The 19,873-nt window shown below is 41.6% G+C and overlaps 1 protein-coding gene across 2 annotated transcripts in view; it reads right to left on the minus strand.

Annotated features, from left to right (window-relative positions):
- Window positions 1–19,873, minus strand: part of LOC146008600 (polycystin-1-like) — a 106,960-nt gene that overhangs the window by 26,633 nt on the left and 60,454 nt on the right. For both annotated transcript variants that reach the window (XM_083148063.1, XM_083148065.1), the window contains exons 17-31: window positions 19,132–19,414; window positions 17,202–17,409; window positions 15,407–15,563; window positions 15,179–15,307; window positions 14,960–15,098; window positions 12,825–13,364; window positions 9,659–9,818; window positions 9,176–9,428; window positions 8,666–8,855; window positions 4,779–4,946; window positions 2,605–2,748; window positions 1,166–1,376; window positions 822–945; window positions 590–715; window positions 324–388 (exon numbers count right to left, since the gene is read on the minus strand). In XM_083148063.1, the coding sequence (XP_083004189.1) occupies window positions 324–388; window positions 590–715; window positions 822–945; window positions 1,166–1,376; window positions 2,605–2,748; window positions 4,779–4,946; window positions 8,666–8,855; window positions 9,176–9,428; window positions 9,659–9,818; window positions 12,825–13,364; window positions 14,960–15,098; window positions 15,179–15,307; window positions 15,407–15,563; window positions 17,202–17,409; window positions 19,132–19,414 (2,897 nt within the window). The remainder of the gene's footprint in view (window positions 1–323; window positions 389–589; window positions 716–821; window positions 946–1,165; window positions 1,377–2,604; window positions 2,749–4,778; window positions 4,947–8,665; window positions 8,856–9,175; window positions 9,429–9,658; window positions 9,819–12,824; window positions 13,365–14,959; window positions 15,099–15,178; window positions 15,308–15,406; window positions 15,564–17,201; window positions 17,410–19,131; window positions 19,415–19,873) is intronic.

Below are 19,873 nucleotides of genomic sequence, written 5' to 3' on the forward strand. Positions count from 1 at the left end.
CTCAGCGCTGTGAGGCAGTAATGCTACCCATTACACCATCCGTACTGCCCACTCTTGTGAATATTAAGAACCGAGTTTTAAAAACAACACTTTTTGATTTGTCTTCTGAATGCAAACATGGAAACTTCATTCATTCAAAAAATACAAATTATTTTAATATAATTTTATGAAAATTCTATAAATGCATTGCTCTCCCCAGCTATGCAAAGATATGGTCATATGTTTAAGATAATTCTGCATTCCAACAGTTATTATATCTAAAAAAAAAAACTACATACATTAAAAAAGTATAAGATGCTCAATGTGCACAATCTCAGGCTCACCTTTCTGTACGCCAGCAGAAATCCTTGCCAATGTCAAAGGCAAACTTGCTGCTACTTATGGACCTCTATAAAACAAAAATAAATCAGATGTTGTCTCCCTATGCATATTGTTCATGCAATCTCTTTTCTCTGAGAATTTAAATATGCAATGAGGGGGGGGAAAATAGAGGGGGAAAGATTTTACAGGGAAAAATGACAGGGATATCGTTAAATCCTAGGCGCTTGGTGTGTGATGGAGAAGTAGGTGTCTATATGCGGTCACCTACACAGCTGAGTGACGTAATGTCCAGCAAAGAGTCTGACTTTCCAGGGATGGATAACAAGGATGCAGTATCTACATTCTGGTCCTCATCTGTAGATGAAGTTGAAGTTACCAAATCATCAATAAATACCTGAGGAAGAAAGATGACCCTATATTAGAGAAGGACAATATAACAAGGCCCAAAGATGGCTAGGGAGAAGCCTATACAATTATAATTTATTGTGCATATATCTTACCAAGCTGCGTGTTTCCCGGAAAAGGAATGTGACCAGAAGCTGCAGTGGAAGAACTATCAAACACACAAGGATCCCAACAAACACACTGTGACATGTAACCAGAGACTGGGATCCCAGAGGAGAACTGATACACAAGATGATCAAATAAGGAGGGAACATAGGAGATAAAAGTTAGCTATAAATTATTGTCCAATTACAGCATTGATTTTTAAACATTCAAAGGTTTTTCCATTGTTACTCTACAGAAATTGATGCGAATTACTTCCCCATAGAAGAAACAGTAATATGCAGTTGCTTAGGAAAAGTACAAATATCTTTTGATGAAATTGTGATTTTGCACCAACCTATTTCCCTGAACTCCAACTGCCCCATACCACAGGGAACAAGCTGCCATGTAAAGATGAAGGGTCAGTGCACAGCAGGTGACTCTCTGAATACGTGTAAAGCGGCTCCGTGCAGGCCGCCACCACACAGACAACCAGAGGTGCCAGTCTGTCAAACCAAGACGTAGTTGTGCTGGAAATACTTGGGGAAAACTGTGCAGTTCTTGAGGACCTGAAAGAAAATCAATACCCAAGATAACATCAAGGTATATTGAAGATCCACTATAAAGAGTCACTGATAATACGGATGATGCTAGTGTTCAGTGTTCTCTTTCTGATGAGCTGGATAGGTGGGGGGCTCTCCTGAGTCAATGTGTTTAAGCTGCAGCACTGCACCTGATTCTGCAACTACAAAAGACAAGACTGTGTCCCATATATAATAGCCTGAAGTTGTGATTTCAGCAATGTATCCCATAGAATTCAAATCACAACAGTTTAATAGGCAAAACTCAGTTGGTTATGCCTTTTAAATTATTGTCCTTTTAAAGCTACAGGAAAACCCACAGGAATTGCCCCTGTGCATGTATAAGATGGTGGTAAGTAAGTTCTTAGAAAGGGATATTAGTAGTAAGACTCTGAAATGGCATTAGTTTGCTGGCATGGGCAATCTACCACAATCTTGCAAATAGTCACACAGAGCAACACTTGCACTTTGATACAGAATGTTGTAATTCACCTATTTATTGCACTTAGCCAACATGAGCATTTGTATTATCAGGGCCTTTTCTAAAGCCGGGTGAGATGTGCAGTTGAACGGATTGCCTGCGGCCACTACAGATTTCATGTGATCTGACCGTCCGCCTGAATACTGCTGAAAATATCCCACTCAAAATGGCAGTCGCCTCACAGGAGGCAACAGTGCCAGTGCAGCAGTACCATCATGAAATCCCTGACATTGAGCAATAGTGTAGCACAATTGTAAGGGTACTGTGTGAGCATAATATTGTGTCAGCAGCATTAGTGCAGGGGGCATAATTTGGTGCAAGAGGCATTACTGAGTGGCTTATAATATGGTGCAGTGGGCATTACTGTGTGGGGTATAATTTGGTGCAAGGGGCATTACTGTGTGAGGCATAATATGGTGGATGGGGCATTACTGTGTCTGGCATAATATGGTGCAAGGGGCATTACTGTGTGGGGCATAATATGATGGACGGGGCATTACTGTATGGGGCATAATATTATATAAAAGGTGCTATTGTGTTGGTATAAGGTAGGCTTTTCCTGTGAGGCCATACCCGTGACACAAAGCTATTCCCCTTTTGGGGCAGAGGCACCTTTGATTCACATTCTGTAGTGTTTGCACTGGGAGCCAAATTGTCTAGAAATAGCCCTGTGTGTTATGCATTCATAAATAAACCCCAGAGAGAGCTACTATTAGTCACCATAGTAGGACTTACAGGTCGCCAGGATCTCTTTCTCCACTTTTCCTCCATTACGTTCATTCTCTACGGACAGCCAATCGTTCAGCAGGAAGAAGTAGAGGAAATCTGTCTGTTTGTCCCACACAGCCACATATTGCAGGAACCATGAAGGATCCAGTCCTAGACATGCAACGACATCACTTATGAGAGCAGGTTATCTTCTGGAGGTCTATCAGGACTCGCTTATTGCCACCTATACTATCTATACACATATGGGGTGTCTTATATTCCACCGGTATTACATTATTGTGTGCTTTATATAATTTTTTTCATTATACCATTAGAGAATATAACTGGAAAAAAGTGATCTTTGAAAAGACATCGGTGTAAGAACGAGAAAAGATGGTGAGCCCGCCCAAATAGAGGAGGGATCTAGGGAGTGCTTGGTAGGAGTGGCTTCCCAGCAGCTGCTATAGAACAGGTTAGTTAGTCCTGTATAGATGAACAAAGAAAAGAAAGGTGGTAGCAGCGCTAAAAATATAAAAAAATGAGTGTGAAAGAAATTGAATGAGCTTTACAAAAAATTTACTTAGGTATAAAACAATAACAAACACATACATATATGGATTCAAATAATTAGCATATATAGAATACAGTTGATAATGCATGCCCACTTCCACACTATAGCAGCAGTAGGAGAGTCCGTTCCTATTTTGCCCAGATTACATAGGGGGAAAGTATAGTTACAGCTCCATGGGTTGGTATATGGAGTGTCCTGGTATCCACGCGGTCGGTCCAAGATGGCACAAACATCGGTAATTTGTGCCATCTTGGACCGACCACGTGGATACCAGGACACTCCAAATACCAACCCATGGAGCGGTAACATTACTTTCCCCTGTGTAACCTGGGCAAAATAGGAACGGACTCTCCTACTGCTGCTTTAGTGTGGAAGTGGGCGTGCATTATCAACTGTATTCTATATATATGCAAATTATTTTAATCCATATATGTACGAGTTTACTTAGGTATAAAACAATAACAAACAATTTTTTGTATAGATCATCCAATTTCTTTCACAGTAATTTTTTAAATATTTCTAGCGCTGCTACCACCTTTTTCATCGGTGTAAGAACGTCTTATATGTTGAAACACTTCATAAAGCATAGATGATATTTCTTATTTTTTCCTCAAAGCATCATTCTGTCTGTCCATATGCCCACCTACCCATTTCAATCATATAATTCAATTTAAATGTTTTCTTCAGTGGATTGTGTAACAGTCAGCTGAGGTAAACCCAGAGTGACCACATCTTCCCTACATTGCACACAAAATTACTGTTATTGCTGAAGTGGTTGAGAAGCTTTGTCATACTGTAGTTGTAACTTGGGTAGGGTGTAGGGTGGAGTATGCCACCACACTGAGGGGCATATTAATTAAGCTCGGTGAAGTGATAAACTGTCTGGTTTTTATCAATGGCCAATCAGCTCCTACCTGTCATATTTCAAATCAAGCATGTAACTTCACAGGTAGGAGCTGATTGGCCGGTGATAAAAACCAGACAGTTTATCACTTCTCCGAGCTTAATAAATGTACCCCTTAGGACTGTAGGGTAGGGGGAGCTGTTGGCAGCAATTGTTAATATTTTTTTTAAACTACCTTCACTTGTTGCTTCCCTTCACTTTAAAGGCTGGCATCTCCTGACTGCCCCTGTGTCCTTCCCCAACCCTTTTCTTTACTATCACCTACAGTATACAACATTTATGAATTTAACTTGAAAGTTTTTTGTTATTCAGTCACACTGTCCATTATTACACTTCAAGATATTGAAATCCCTGATACGAACACATCCCATGTCTTATTGTGGTCAGACATTATTCATGATCTATATGACACTGCATAAAATCCACTCCCCCACAAGGACATGTGCCTTATATCCCTAGTGGAAAAATGGGGGAGGTACTGTACCAATTCTTTTTGTAGCACAGGGCACCAAAGAGTCTATTTAAGGCTGTATACTGTAATAATATCATCGGCCCACCGTCATGTGTCACAAAATGTGTGGATTTTTGATGTGGAACATTATGTTTAACATTTTAGTCCGAACATTTAATACTGTCATTTTAAACAGGTTCGGATTATCTCACAAAACTTCACTTTTTTTACTTCTTGATAATGTTGCATGAACTTCATATATAATATTATAATACCAGTGTTGTCATGCCACACACGGATCTTCCAAATCTCTCCCAAGTTACTATCGGTTTCAACCTGGAATATATCAATACTCCCAGTATTAAAACCTCCCCTGTTGTCCAGGTAACGGGCTCCACTCTTATTCAGTCCATACAGGCAGATTCCAACATGCGCAGTTGTACCTGAAAGAATTGTGAGACTTAGGTATAGATGGACACACACACGTATGCACAATAAACCATGTTATGGCAGGTACTTATGAAATGCATGGCCAAAGGCTCCAAGCAATTATGTGAAGATATTAATTTGATAAAATTATTATTAGAGATATGTGCACTGCAAAGAACAGTACATATCAATGGATGTAGAAAATACAAAAGTTTTACAAGGAATCGTCAATGGCACAAGTGGAAATGAAAGAAATGTTCTTCATGGGTAATAATGAATTGTAGAGCTTGTTGGAAAGCATGGCTGAGAATTGTTTAATGTTTATGTCAGTTGAAGTGGGAGAAGCAAATGTAGAACTCTAAAATAGTACAGTACTGAGGGAAAGTCCTTATATAGTTATTGTACACTAAGACAGAGAGTGGATGGGCAGAGTGAGATTTGGGTATGGAGCTCATGGCATTCTATCAATAAATGCAGTTTACTTCTACTCCTACCCTGACTAAATACTGCAGCATATTTATTAAGTACACATTAGATGATAGTGGCAACAATACAATATAGCCAACAATTTTCTTTGAACTTTTTGACAAACGATATAGCACATACACATTAAACTAAATCGTTCAGTGGCCACATCCAGCAGCATGCTCTTGTTGACGAAAGAGTCAGGATTTTACTGCATGTACAAAGGACAGAGGGGTTTGCTAACGACCCACAAGATTGCACATCATTAACAATATAGTACATACACATTAACCGATATGCATGAAAATATTATCCTGCATATTATAAGGATGATCATGTTATGTGTATGCACTTTAAGACCGGGGCATGATGCGTTGACTTGGGCAAGAGGAAGAGACACATGCTTGAGGGGGGTGGTCAACCACCACAGGGGGTGGAGCCAGCAACCACATAGGCATGGACAGCCATTAGAGAGGAGCTTGCAGACACATCAATACTACAGTGAGGATACAGTGGTCAGTTAAGACTGTAACCAGTCTTAGTTGAGCTATAGCGTACTAGGGGCCTGATTCTTATTTGGTCACTGATGTGTAAAGCCAGGCGCACTATGGCCCTTATTCTGGTTGGTGCGGATATTCCCGCATTCTTACGGAGCGGTCCGCACGCTACGGTGTTTTGCCGCATGCGGCCATCGTCCGTAGAAACGCCCACGTGTCCTCCGCATTCGGACGGACTCACTCTTTAAGAACAGGGCGTGTTTACGGACGACATACAAACCATGCGTGTGCGGGAGAAACACTCCGATTCTGCACGGTATTACAGAGTATTACAGAGTATGCTCGGGAATACCGCATCCAAACGGGAGCGGTGCTACCGCACGTAAGCGGAGTATTTACGCCAAACAACCCACTATTATGTATCTTCTGCAAGACATCACATGACCCACTTATTCAAATACCTATCCTCATAAAAAACTTCTTATTTGGAATTGGAATCAATTAGATGCCAATATATCCTTACAAGCATGCCTAACACATGCATTGCACACATTAACCCTTACAGCAATTGAAGTGCAATGGTTTCAATTAAAGCACTGACAAGCGTCCTATTAGTGAGTAATGAGTAAAGGAGTCGATTCTATTGGGTTCAGGTGTTAATGCTTGTAGTCATTAGGCGTACGTTCGCCTACCGCATGAACGAGTGGTGTCCGCTAAGCAATAGTACACTTGTGGACACCGCACATTTCTGCCCTTTTTGATCGCGTGCATTCGGAGTGCTATCCGAATGTACGCCCCCCAACATAAGTGTACTCCCCCGTATCCGCCCATGTTTCCGCCCCGTTTTGCCCACTTTGAAACTACGCCCATGTGTCATTCCGCATGACGCCCATAATACGCCCATATTTCCCGACTGATTGCGGGGAACAGTTTTGGACGGGATTTGGCCGAACTGGTACGGAGTCAAGGCGTGGCACATGCGCGTTGCGTTCTCCACGCATGCGCAGACGCCGAAAACACGCGATCCGAAAGTATGCGGTAAAGTCCGCGTCAATCAGAATAAGGGCCTATGTAAGCAGAAAAATTACTGGTGACTTGAAACAATGTCTTCCTTTACCAGTAATAAAAAAAGAGGTCTGGCAGCCTCTGTTGTGTACAATATTTTATAATGGGAGGGCGTTACACTCTCTGGCCATGTACAATCCTTGTGGTTCTGCATCTAAATAGAGAAAACAAGCAGCGATTTGGAAACACATGAGAAACAATGTTGGCACACATAGCAATTTGCTACATTAATTTACTCAATTAGTTTTAGCTTAAAAAAATAATCTGAATCAAGTCCAGCATAACAGTGTTTAGCCTTGTCATAAACTGGCACTTTGTGATGAGGAGAGCTGGCAACACTTGCCTTATGGACTTTCACAGGCAAAAGGCCCATTTTTAGGACCACTTTACCTGTTTGTGACAACAGGCTGCTAGGATAAGGTCAAATAAAGCAGCTATTCCATCTGCACCAACAAATCAAGTCTGAAAATCCTTATATTTAGGAAAAATCATCAAGACCTACTCTGTCACCCTTGCGGCCAGGGACATTTCTAGGGGCATGTGAGCCATGCAATAACATGGGCCATTATGATGCCATGGTCGCAGCGGCCTGTCTTTAGCCAGCATGCAGCCATGGAGATTATAGACAGCACTATCAGTATTGTGGTAGCTTGGGGTCTAGCAGCCAGTGAGGAGCGTTTACTGCCCGACCAGAGTTCGATTGGCTGGCAGCTGGCACCACATTTGAAATGCTGACAATGCTATCTCTCCATGGCTGCCCAATGTTACTCTCTCCACGGCTAATCAGTTGGGGCCGGTAACAGGGACCTTGCCAAGCCTCCAAATACCTCATTGTGAGGGACTAGGAGGATGTGGATGTGGCTTTTTAAATGTTTTTTTATTTTTTTATGTGGATCTGGTTTTTTGTTTACAAAAGCATTGAGGGCTATCCTGGCCTCCCCCCACTGATCCTGCTACTTTAGCTACATGGAGTTTTGTTTTTTACCCTTGCCCCAGTACTTGTCCTTCCCTGGCATTGTATTTCTTTACTTGTAGTCTAATATTTGTCTATATATTTATATCTATACAGCACTCATTCATGTACGAAACTGCATACACTTTATGGTGCCTAATAAATTAAAATATAATAATGACGGACAAATTATATGTTACTAATAACTAAGATCAATAAATTAGCATCGGTTATGCCAAAATATATAAATGTTTGAATGCAGGGAGGCACAGAGGAGAAGACATGTGACAATTTATAGTAATGAGTGTCGAAGGCGGGTAATGGTGACTGAATTTCAAAAATAAAGGTCTACATAGGAAAGAACTTGTGGTCAAGAGTTGGAAAACTCGTCAGCTAGCAGCCATGATAATATATGTGATGAGTGTCTAAGTGAGTTTAGAATCATCTGGAATATGACATGTGAAGATAAAAGAGTTGCACTTGAATGATAGAGATGCCCATTAATGTTAAAAACCTATCAAGCTAGATTAATGTATCTTTAAAATAAATATTTTGTGCAACGTCCATGAGTGTCTTTTTTACTGTGTTAATGATCTTTTTTGCCTTTTTTTGTTCTGCGAAACACTAGCAATAGCATGCTATTATTATTACTTAACATTCATGTTAGCAAGTATGTACAATTGTACATTTAGTTTCATATCTGTGCAACGTGTACTCATACACTCGTGTAAGGAATCATCAGCAATACACTCACCTGCTCCCCTCCGCCAGCCTGTCTTTATTAGTACCCAGTATCTGTATTGACCTTGTGGACCACAGAGTGGAATGATTCCTACTCGTGACACATCCAGATGATCCAGCTTGTGAGAAATTAGGACCAGCAGCAGATACAGGGAAAGTACCACTAAACAGCATGTCAGCACAAGTGTCCAGTGTCGCGGATCCTAAGTGAGGGAAAACAGTGTAGGGTGGAGAGATAAGCACTTTCGGGAAACTATGAAAATGGAACAAGAACCACAACACAGGGCAAATGAAGTACTGAGAAACCGAGAAGTAACTAAACTAAATATAATTTAAGAAACCAACAAACAAGTTACAGTGAGAAAAATTGTCAACACAATATTTAAGTAAATTGCATTAATTGTAAACTTTTTAAACTGAAGTATGTACAGTATGATAGATAGATAGATAGATAGATAGATAGATAGATAGTCAGTCCAAATGCAGGTAGGCACACACAGGTATTCAAAAAGTTTATACTTACAGGAGGAAGCAAAATTAGGTGATGTAAGGGCACAAACACACTGGCACCAAATAGTGTAAGGTGGCTAGTATTGCAAACAACCTGGTGCGGTTGGCTGGCATTGCTTGGAGTCATGCCATCTGTCCTCCATCTATGGCTGGACATATGGAAGTACTGACAAAGGCTTGAGAAGAGGCTGACAGAGGCTGTGACTGAGTTGACTGAAAGCAGACTACTGATATTGACTTGATATTCAAGCAGGGACACCGGCCAACTGGAATACAACAAACACATTTACAATGAATGGAGACTCCTATTTATTTTATAGTACAGAAATGATCTGTAAAGTTATATAAATGATATTGTGATGGTGTTAATTGAAACAGGAGTAAATAAAAAAGGGAATAAGTTATCCAAAATAAATGGTGAAGGAGAATTTACTAGCTCAAGAAGAATATCTAGAATAAATGAATGAAATGCTCTTAATTGCAATCAAATGTTTACCTCCATGTACTGGGAAGAAGCAGGCTTATATTTTGTCTGTCCTGTTCCCCAAGAGTTAGATTGAATATGTAGATGTTTTTCCTGTCAGATTGATTGGTGGAATGAATAGGTCCGTATGAAATTAACAACTTCGGGGAATTTTCAAGAGACCAATCTGACCCTACAGAATAATCACAGATCATGGTTTCAAATAAGTACAGTTCTTTTACAGACCCAGGAACCCAAATCGCACCACACAATAGATAAGACCTCAGTGGTCTGGATTAAACAGCAATGGTATTGAAGTGTTAGAGAAGAGGGATATTTACTAATACAACATTTTGGTGAACATGTTCACTGAGCCATATACAGTAACATAATATAGAGAATAGATATTGAACCTCACCAACCACTCCATACTGTGAAAGGCTATTAGATTTTACTATTGGTGATTTATTTAGTGCCACTATCCACTGAACGAGAAATGGGCAAATTCTGGGGGTTATTCTAGTTCATTCTTTCTGTCAAAATCCTTCTTAGATGGACAAAACCATGTGCACTGCGGGTGGGGCAGATGTAACTTGTGCAGAGAGAATTAGATTTGGGTGGGGTTTTACTTCAAAGTGAGAGCTATATTGCAGTGTAAAATCATGCAGTCAGTATTTTCCCTGCACAGAAACAAAATAATTCACCCAAATCTAATTCTCTCTGCACATGTTACATCTGCCCCCCTGCAGTGCACATGGTTTTGTCCATGTAAGAAGGATTTTGTCAGAAAGAATGAACTAGAATAAACCCCTCTGTTCTCTATACATAACTTTGGGGCATATCCGATTAGCTGTGATAACCATATTCTGTAACACTGCTTTTTTTTCTCACAGGTCCAGAGCAGGTTTAAAATCATGGAAAGTTTAGGGCTAAAATGTCAGGGCTTGGTTCACCCTGTGCACCCCCTCCCTTTTTATGCACCCCTAAATTTAGCTAGAGCATTTATATGCTAGAAACACGCACATTTTCCAGCAAATTACACTTTCATGTTTTTTTTTTACTTTTCTAGAGCTAAATATTTAGCTTCAGTCTGTACTCAGATAATATGTATGTTTATGTTTTATGTAACTGACTTAACCACTTACTCCATAACTAACATGACTAATAATATGCAAAATTACCACGCAAAGTTATTTCTAATTTGGATGGCGCGTGAATTGGGAGTGCACACATAGCCAGTTTAATTGGGAACTGGGTGCGACAGACACATTCATTTCAGTATGAACACTCTTGCAGCCATTTGGATATACCAGTGGTGTTACAAGTTATTACAAAATGAGGTACTTGTGTATTATCACGGCGCCCATCGCATTGCATACCACTAATTATGGCATGTGATGGGACCCGATTTGAGCCTTTCCCCGGGCTGAGTATTCAATTTTAATATCGCATCGCATCGCATGCCATTATAATGGCATGCGATGCAACGCGATCATGCCCAATTTGGGCTTATTCCCATATTAAATGCCCTCCCAGACCCGATTTTTTATTGTATACCCACCCTGATGGGTAATGACTATGTTAAATGCCCCCCCCCCCCCCCCCCATTGTTAACGCCACCCCACTATCAACGCCAACCCGAAGCGTGGCGAGTGCAGCGGTACACGTCCTCCGACCTTTTCATACCCCCACTATCCACGTCGGCATACCGCCGCCGCTCGCCACATTTCGGGTTGGTGTTGATAGTGGGGTGGCGTTAACAATGGGGGGGCATTTAACATAGTCATAACCCATCAGGGTGGGTGTACAATCAAAAATCGGGTCTGGGGGGGCATTTAACATAGGAATCAGGCATCTGGGTGCATGTACTATTAAAAATCGGGTCTAATCGCGTTGCATCGCATGCGATCACATTTTTTGGTTGTACAATGCCCTACGATGGAAAATGTGGGCGCCGTGATAATACACAAGTACACAAAATTAGAGCAGGCTGTAAATGTAGAGGTGGATTTATATTAACTAAAGGACAATGAGCATGATTCATATCATGATACTATCTACTGTAGGAGCAACTGCAAAATTCTGCTAATGCTGCAGCTGTAAATCGTCTCCTTATGACAACTTCTGTGATCTGCTACTGCTTCTAAAGATGCAGTGCAGTCAATGGGCTAGGTCGACAGTCAAATGGTCGACATGGGGTTTTTCACTTTTTTTTTACCGGAATATCGACACAGTCGACTTGGACACAATTTGAAATGCACCGCATCCCCTCGCATCACTCGCTTCACTCTCAATTGTTTCGGGCATGGTGCCGCGCTATGTACGGCACTCTATTTTATTCTCCCACCACGCCATAGTGGATAGTAGGGCATGAAATACCGCCTTTCGGCACATGTCGGCTAAAAAAACAATGAAACAGTGAAAAACCCCATGTCGACCTTTTGACTGTCGACCTAGCCCATGTCGACCTAATACTTATGTTGACCTAATGTCATGTCGCCCTAGATCCATGTCGACTTAGATCCATGTCGACCTAGTGGTGTCAACCCAATGCTTGTCGACCTAATGACCGTATCCCCCCATTCTGCTTCCAAATTGCTTAGGGGCAGCTCCACATCTGCCCATCAGCAGTGCGGCATATACACATGTGCAGATCTCTAACCATCAGAGTTGTACGCAGAACATCAGCTCTGAATCAGACCCAATGTTTCAGCTTTTTAGATATTTTTATGGTTTCCAGCTTAGATAGCGAAAAAATCCAACTCTTAAATGCGCCATTTAATTGGTATAAGACAGTTCAATTTAACTGAAAGTGATTTTGTGCTGAGCAACTGTGTGGTAGTCAGTTTTGCACATAGAATACAGATACGGGACTCCCTGGCATTGCACGTTTTCCTGCACACCTCAGTTAGGGAAGAAGGATGGGGGGGGGGGGGGGATTTGCAATGTTGATGGCTGCCATGTGCGCTCCCAGAACAGCACATTACAGTTGTTATATGACATTATTATATCTCTTAGTTATTTTCTATCCTAGGAAAGAAATGTTTGAGGAACTTCATATTCTTTTTCTCAGTTGAGATCAACATTTCATTAAAATGTTGACAAATCAGATCACTTTTACTCAGAAGCTGTAGCAGTATTATTAATATAATATTCAAAAACATATTATTATGGTTACATTCCCACATTCTCTACTTACCATTCATTACACTGATATCAATATACAAATGTGTTCCTGCAGATCTGTGTGCCAGCTCAGTAGTAACTGTAATGTTGGCGCTCCCTCCTGGTGGTAGTAAGACTGATGTTGGGGTCAGATTGACCTCTCTTGTGACAGGCATTCTCAGTTGAATGGCAGCATCTGCTGGCAAGTCTTTCACTTGTACAGCATCACCCCTGAATGATGTGAATTCCAAAGCCACCAGCTGGGATGTCACCGAGATATTAGGAAGAAGTCCATCAGGAAAAGGGTTATTGTCCAGCTCTATAGTTACTTGTAGAAGTTCATGGTGACCTAACAAAGTATTTGGCAGCTTAGAGGCTTGGCTGAGCTCAGAAGGAGTTGAATACAGCAGGAGCTGAGGAAGAACTCTTATTGCTTGTATTTTAACTCCAGGAACATGAATAATAAGAGGCTCCTCACCGGGCAACCGTGACCTCCCGAGAGACACAGTCAATTCTCGTGCCAGGTTAAAGGCAAAAAGAGAAAGATCTTCGGAATATGAATTCAAAGCACCACCTAAAAGAGGTTTATTCATTGTTTTTATTCATACAGCCTGTTTCAATGAAACACATTCTAAGAAAACAGCGAGTATATTACGTGGTACAGTTTACAGAAGCGTGGTAAATGAACGTCTAGCAGTAAGCAAACATACAACTTACACAATGGCCCTTATTCAGATCTGATCACAGTACAAATTTGTTCTCAAAATAGTCAAAACCATGTGCACTGCAGGTGGGGCAGATGTAACATGTGCAGAGTTAGATTTGGGTGGGGTATGTTGAAACTGAAATCTAAATTGCAGTGTAAAAATAATGCAGCCAGTATTTACCCTGCACAGAAACAAAATAACTCACAGAAATCTAACTCTCTCCATACATGTTACATCTGCCCCACCTGCAGTGCACATGGTTTTTTCTCATTTTGAGAACAAATTTGTACTGTGATTTGATCTGAATAACGGCCAACATATGATATGCCATTGAGAGCAAAAAAAGAAGAAAAAAGCAACACGTTTATAGAAAATGAGGTGAGGAGCATCCAAGCAAAATGACATGGAGCAAGGACATTAGGATCATGGATGGGTTAGGACCATTGTGCTGGAGTAGGCATGGCAGTCATATAATGATCATATGTGCAAGCGATGCCTACTTACAGAACATCAATAACACGTTTTCTTCTTAACAATGCTGCGCACGTCATCCAAATGTATCCTTGCAATATCGACATTTTGTGCTTATATAACAGAATTCTACACAATAAGGCTATTAAAGTGGTAAGATGATGATGATGATTCTAACTGACTAGGAGTGTTTTGGGCATTTTCTAAGCATGCACATTACCAAATTGATATTTTACCCTAAACAAACATGGGTACTCCCAACTCAATAAGTGCCCACTTATGCTCAGTGTTGTCATGTAGCACATACCAATACATAAGGGGCTGCCCAGAAAATCTCAATGAGATCACTGTTGGGAAGTCAGTGCATTCAATCAGCTTTTCTGTACTGTGATACCTTTAAGGCTACTAATCCATTTTGGGAGTTGTCAAGTGACTTTTCCATTTTAGAGGACAAAGACTGCCCTGAAGGGTCAAACACAGACTAATATTCTCAGTTTTAGATTAATTGGTGCCAAATCAGTTTGCTGTACATGCCCTACTCTCTCTTTAAAAAACTTTATTTTTCATACACTATTTCTCTAGGACTATTATTTATTTCTATTTCGGCAGGGACCATAATATGACATTTATTAGGGGGACACTTGCAGATGCAAAAGCTTGTAGTGCTACATGCACCAGGATGCAATGGCAGTCATGGCCTGTGAGGGCATACAATGGCCAGGGGTACCAGGACAAGCCCAGTGATACTCTTTAGGTCCAGATCATTAATGAAGGCTAAGTAGGCTGGGAAGATTTGGGTATGTGTCATAGGGTCGACACTATGATGGTTGACATACATGTATGTCGACCTAACGACTTTATCCCAGAAGGTTTATATACATCAATATAAGCATTGTGATGTTAAACAGTTTACGAAAGCAGAGCAAGACACCAGAAAGCATGAGGTTTTCCATAACGGCACTTTCTTAAGCCCCCCCTTATCACCTCCTACCTAGCACAGTGAGTATATTCTCCTGAATGTCATTCTCCGCTCTTTGTCCCCTATCACTTTCCATATTCAGCACATGGATCATTTTCTCTGTGACTTCCAGGACTTTAATCCATAGTGTAGTATCCATCTCATGCGGTTCCTTAAGATTAGATGATAAGACATACTGTTATACATGTGCAGGGGCATTGATACAGACATATATGTTACTAGTACACGTACCATGCACTGCGTCAGAGCTGCACTGACAGCAGCTACCTCCCACAAACTGGAGATATTAACAGAAGACACTGCGTGTGTTACATTATTACGTATATAATAATTGTGCTGTCGGTCCATTGCATTATTATCCTGTATAAAGATGAAAATATGGAAGACTTATTATATTAAGAACATTGCATGGTACAACTACTCTAAGTAGAAACGTATGTCTTTCTTATTGTTCCTCACCAGGTTTAAGGCAGTTATCATTTCCAATGCAAGCTGCAGCACTAATGGGGAGTCACCTGCTACCTGCAAATGCTCCAACATCGATTCACTGTGACTCCACAACCACTGTGTCCTGGAGACACCATGGGACAGGACGGGCATCAAGACTGTTAGAGTGCTGTACAGAGAGGGAGAAAAGGGAAACATCTGGACTTTCAGAGCCAAATTAATAAGATGTGTTGGGAAGTTGCAGCCCCATGACCATATATATTTTTATATATATATATATATATATATATATTTAGTTTTTTAAAGGCTAACGCTTTTCCTCACCTCTGTGGTGCTGTCAGCGTCCAAAAGTGGGTGCCCAATAGATCTTTGTTAGGAACATACACACCACCACATGCTGCCCCTATATACACTTCATTCCAATCCTCTTTCATTTTCTGCACACCCCGTCTCCACCATATACTCCCATATAATGCCCCCTATATACAGGGTACCCTTCTTCATATACTGTTCCTGCTATATACTACATACACCTCCATATACTATGCTGCAACCCCAGGTTACTTGCCAATCCATGACTCAGCAACAAGTAGCAGCAGTAACCAGGAAACAAATGCAGGAACCACCAGATGCTCCCACAGTGTTCAGAGCGGAGATACCGGGGACACATGTGGCCACTTACCAGCAGGGGGAGAAGGTGAATCAGACCAGCTGGAAGGTGTGAGCCCCTCGCAGTGCGATGACTAAAGAGGAGGGAGGGGTCATTGCTATTGCTGCAGATGATGTGGTTGAGGAGGAGGCAGATAACCGGCTCAGCTGCTTTATAAATATTGTGCACCGATGGAGGGGCGGGTTGCTAATAGTCTACCCGGGATCTGTGCTGTGACTGGTGAGCTTGCACACACCAGTGCTGATGTATATATTGTGCAGCATCATTATAGCCTGCTCATTACAGATATACAGCTTCTAAGCTATATGTATATATAAAATATATATACAATATATAAAAAGCTAAGACACACACAGACACACACACACAACCCTATACACCTGTTTAGCATGACAGGGCCCTAGCTCTCAGCAGCAGGTGTTCCAGAAACCCAACAGCTCCTGTGTGAGGAGTAACTGCCATGGAGTCCATCATTTTGACAGGCTTTTAACTAGTCTCATAATAGGCCCATGATGTACTGCAGCTTTAAACAAAGCCCAAAAAAAAAAAATTCTACTATGCAAAACTGCAAAACAGATTAAAAAAGTTTAATCAACCAGCCTGGCTAGGAAATTGAAAATATTCATTACTGGTACTGCATGGAAAATATTTTATGGAAAATGTATCATTCATTTATTATTAACAAAGAAGAAAATGAGTACTCAGACAACTCTATAACAGTCTGAGCAAGTGTATTGTAACGCTCAGCTAAAGAAATCAAAATACCTTATGCCCAGCACTGTAGCCCCAATACAGAGAGGGGTGTGGTATATGGTCCCGACAGTCGGGATCCCGACAGTCATTAGCCCGACGTCGGGATCCCGACTGGCCGGACTCAGAAAGCAGGGCGAGCGCAACAAAGCCCTTTGCGGGCTCGCTGTGCTCTCCACGCTGCGGGCAAGGTGGCTCACTACTCTCTCCACCTATTCTATTCTCCCTCTATAAAGGTCGTGGACCCCCCACGAGGGAGAATAGCCGGTGGCCGTCGGGACCCCAAGTGTCTGGGTTTTGACTGTCGGGATCCCCACGTCGGGAAACTGTCCGGCACCCTACAGAGAGAACAGAGGGCAAGCTAGGTATGGAAATATGAAGCCTCACCGGTTTATTGCCAGGGTCCGATCTCCCTGCATATCTTCAACTTCAACATATACTTTAATGACTCCACCGTCATCGCCTGCAGGAGCCCGCACACTGTGCCAGCTCCTCAATCCACGGTATAAATATAGTTTCTGACAACCCACGGCAGAACATCTCTGAACTGATAGGACGTAGAATAATTGGATGCCCATATCTGGATCCTTCCAACCTGGAAGAATAACATTCAGAATTACACAATTTAACTGATGTGGAGTTAAATGCAAGTCTGTTTTGTGTCTATCTTTGTATGGTCTATGATGAGTGTATGTGACTCTATGGCATATGTGATATTGACTCATGCACTAGTTGTGAGTAAATGGGTGAACTGAGTATTAATCGGGCAGTTACACTTGGATAAAGATTATCTAGGGCATATCAGCAGAATTGCAGGCTGCGCAGAGTTGTGCACGTACAGACATACACTTCTATTCAGATGGATCTCTTGCACTAGGAATAAGCAAGTGTCCATTATGTAACCATGAATGGATTGGAGGAGTATTTTGATAGAAGCACCTCTGATTATAGGCATAAAGTATATTTCTATTTTTCTCCATGCAGGCAATTTAAATGTAATTGCATGCAACTTGCATTCAACTCTGCATCAGTCCAAATGTAATGTGGCCCTTATTCTAGTTCACTTGCAAAGGCAAATTCCTTCTCAAATGGACAAAACCATGGCCTTTATTCAGATCTTATCGCAGTACAAACTTGTTTGGAAAATGGACAAAACCATGTGCACTGCAGGTGGATCAGATGTAACATGTATAGAGAGAGTTAGACTTGTGTGAGTTATTTTGTTTCTGTGCACTGTAAATACTGGCTGCATTATGTTTACACTGCAATTTAGATTTCAGTTTCAACACACCCCACCCAAATGTAACTCTCTCGGCACATGTTACATCTGCCCCACCTGCAGTGCACATGGTTTTGCCCATTTTCCAAACAAATTTGTACTGCTATCAGATCTGAATAAGGGCCCATGTGCACTGCAGGGGGGGGGGGGGTGCAGCTATAACATGTGCAGAGAGAATTAGATTTGGATGGGGTTTTTCCTCAAAGTGAGATCTATATTGCAGTGTAAAAATAAAGAAGACAGTATTTACCCTGCACAGAAACAAAATAACTCACCCAAGTGTAACTCTCTCTGCACATGTTACATCTGCCCCACCTGCAGTGCATATGGTTTTGTCCATTAGAGAGTAATTTCCGAGTGAATCAGAATAACCCCCATGGTTTTGTCCATTTGAGAAGGAATTTGCCTTTGTGAGGGAACCAGAATAAGGGCCTGTATGCAGATCACAAATCCATATTACATTACATATTATGTGGATTGCATTAGGACAGACAACATTTTGCTGCCAAAATATGTAACTGTTCTATCCCCTAGTATAATAATTTGGTTTTATATGGACTTTGGGGGTTATTCAGACTTGATTGCTGGAATGCTAATTGCAGAGTAAATGCTGCCCTGCAAGCCAAATTTATGTGCAAGGCTTGAGAATGGCTGGATGAAAATATTGCAGCCTTGCGATTAGCTGCAATCCAAGACCTACTCTTCAGCTGCGATAGAAATAGCCCTCTTACAGATTACTGCTCTGACTGCAAGGCACTAATCTAGGGAGAAAACTGCTTTTTCCATTAATAAAATATCAGTCTTAGTAATAATAGCTGATAAATTCTGCAGTTTACACATATAGGTACGGATGTATCAAGCTTCAAAAAGTGATAAAGTGGAGAGTGATAAACAATCAGCAGTGATAAACATGGCAGTTACAGTAGGAGCTGATTGGCTGACTGTTTGGCACTCTCCATATTATCACTTTTTAAAGCTTGATACATCTGGCCCTAAGAACATTACTATGTTTAGCTTGTATTTTATGTGACTACTTACCTGTGCAGTTATATTCCAGAGGAGTCTCAAGCCATACCATAGTGCTCTGAGGGACCAAGGAGCAGCGCCCCCCAGTGGGCGGTTTATTTGGTTGTAAAACTATTCTGCCTTCTCCCCAACCTGGCTCCCTCTGATGAGTAACATGCAGGGTGAATGTATAGCTCAGATTACCCTTCAGTGCACCTTTCTTAATCACAAGCTCCTGCTTTGTGGAGCCAGTGGTAGTTGTTTGCATGTCAAGGGCCATAAATTGCCCATCTGAATCAGTGGCGCTCCAAATGAACTGCAATATAAGTTAGTTAGTGGAAAGTAGCATATAGCCCTAACTACATTTACACACTGTGAAACCATTTATCCCAGCAGGTGGGATATAGGGAGTCAGAATACCGACACAGACACCTCAACTAGTGGGCAGAAGACACCAGAATCCCAACATTGCTGAGATACCGAAACCGGAATCTTAAAAAATGCCACATCCCGATCATACAGTAAGTATGTGGGGCTGCTTAACTTTACCCTGGGTGGTGGGGAGTGGGGGGGTTAGGTTTAGGCACTAGGGGGACAGGGACTTGGGGTTAGGCTGTGTGTGTGTGTGTGGGGGGGAGAGGTTAGGGTTAAACTGCAGGGAGGAAGGGTTAGACTGTGGGGTGGGAGGTTTATGTTTAGGCAGTTGGGTGTGGGAGTTAGGGTTTAGGCACTCACAGGAGGGTTACACTGTGGGGAAGGAGGGTTAGAGGGCAGA

Source organism: Crinia signifera, chromosome 6 (genome assembly GCF_055691185.1).
Source record: "Crinia signifera chromosome 6, ASM5569118v1, whole genome shotgun sequence".
Classification (NCBI taxonomy): domain Eukaryota; kingdom Metazoa; phylum Chordata; class Amphibia; order Anura; family Myobatrachidae; genus Crinia; species Crinia signifera.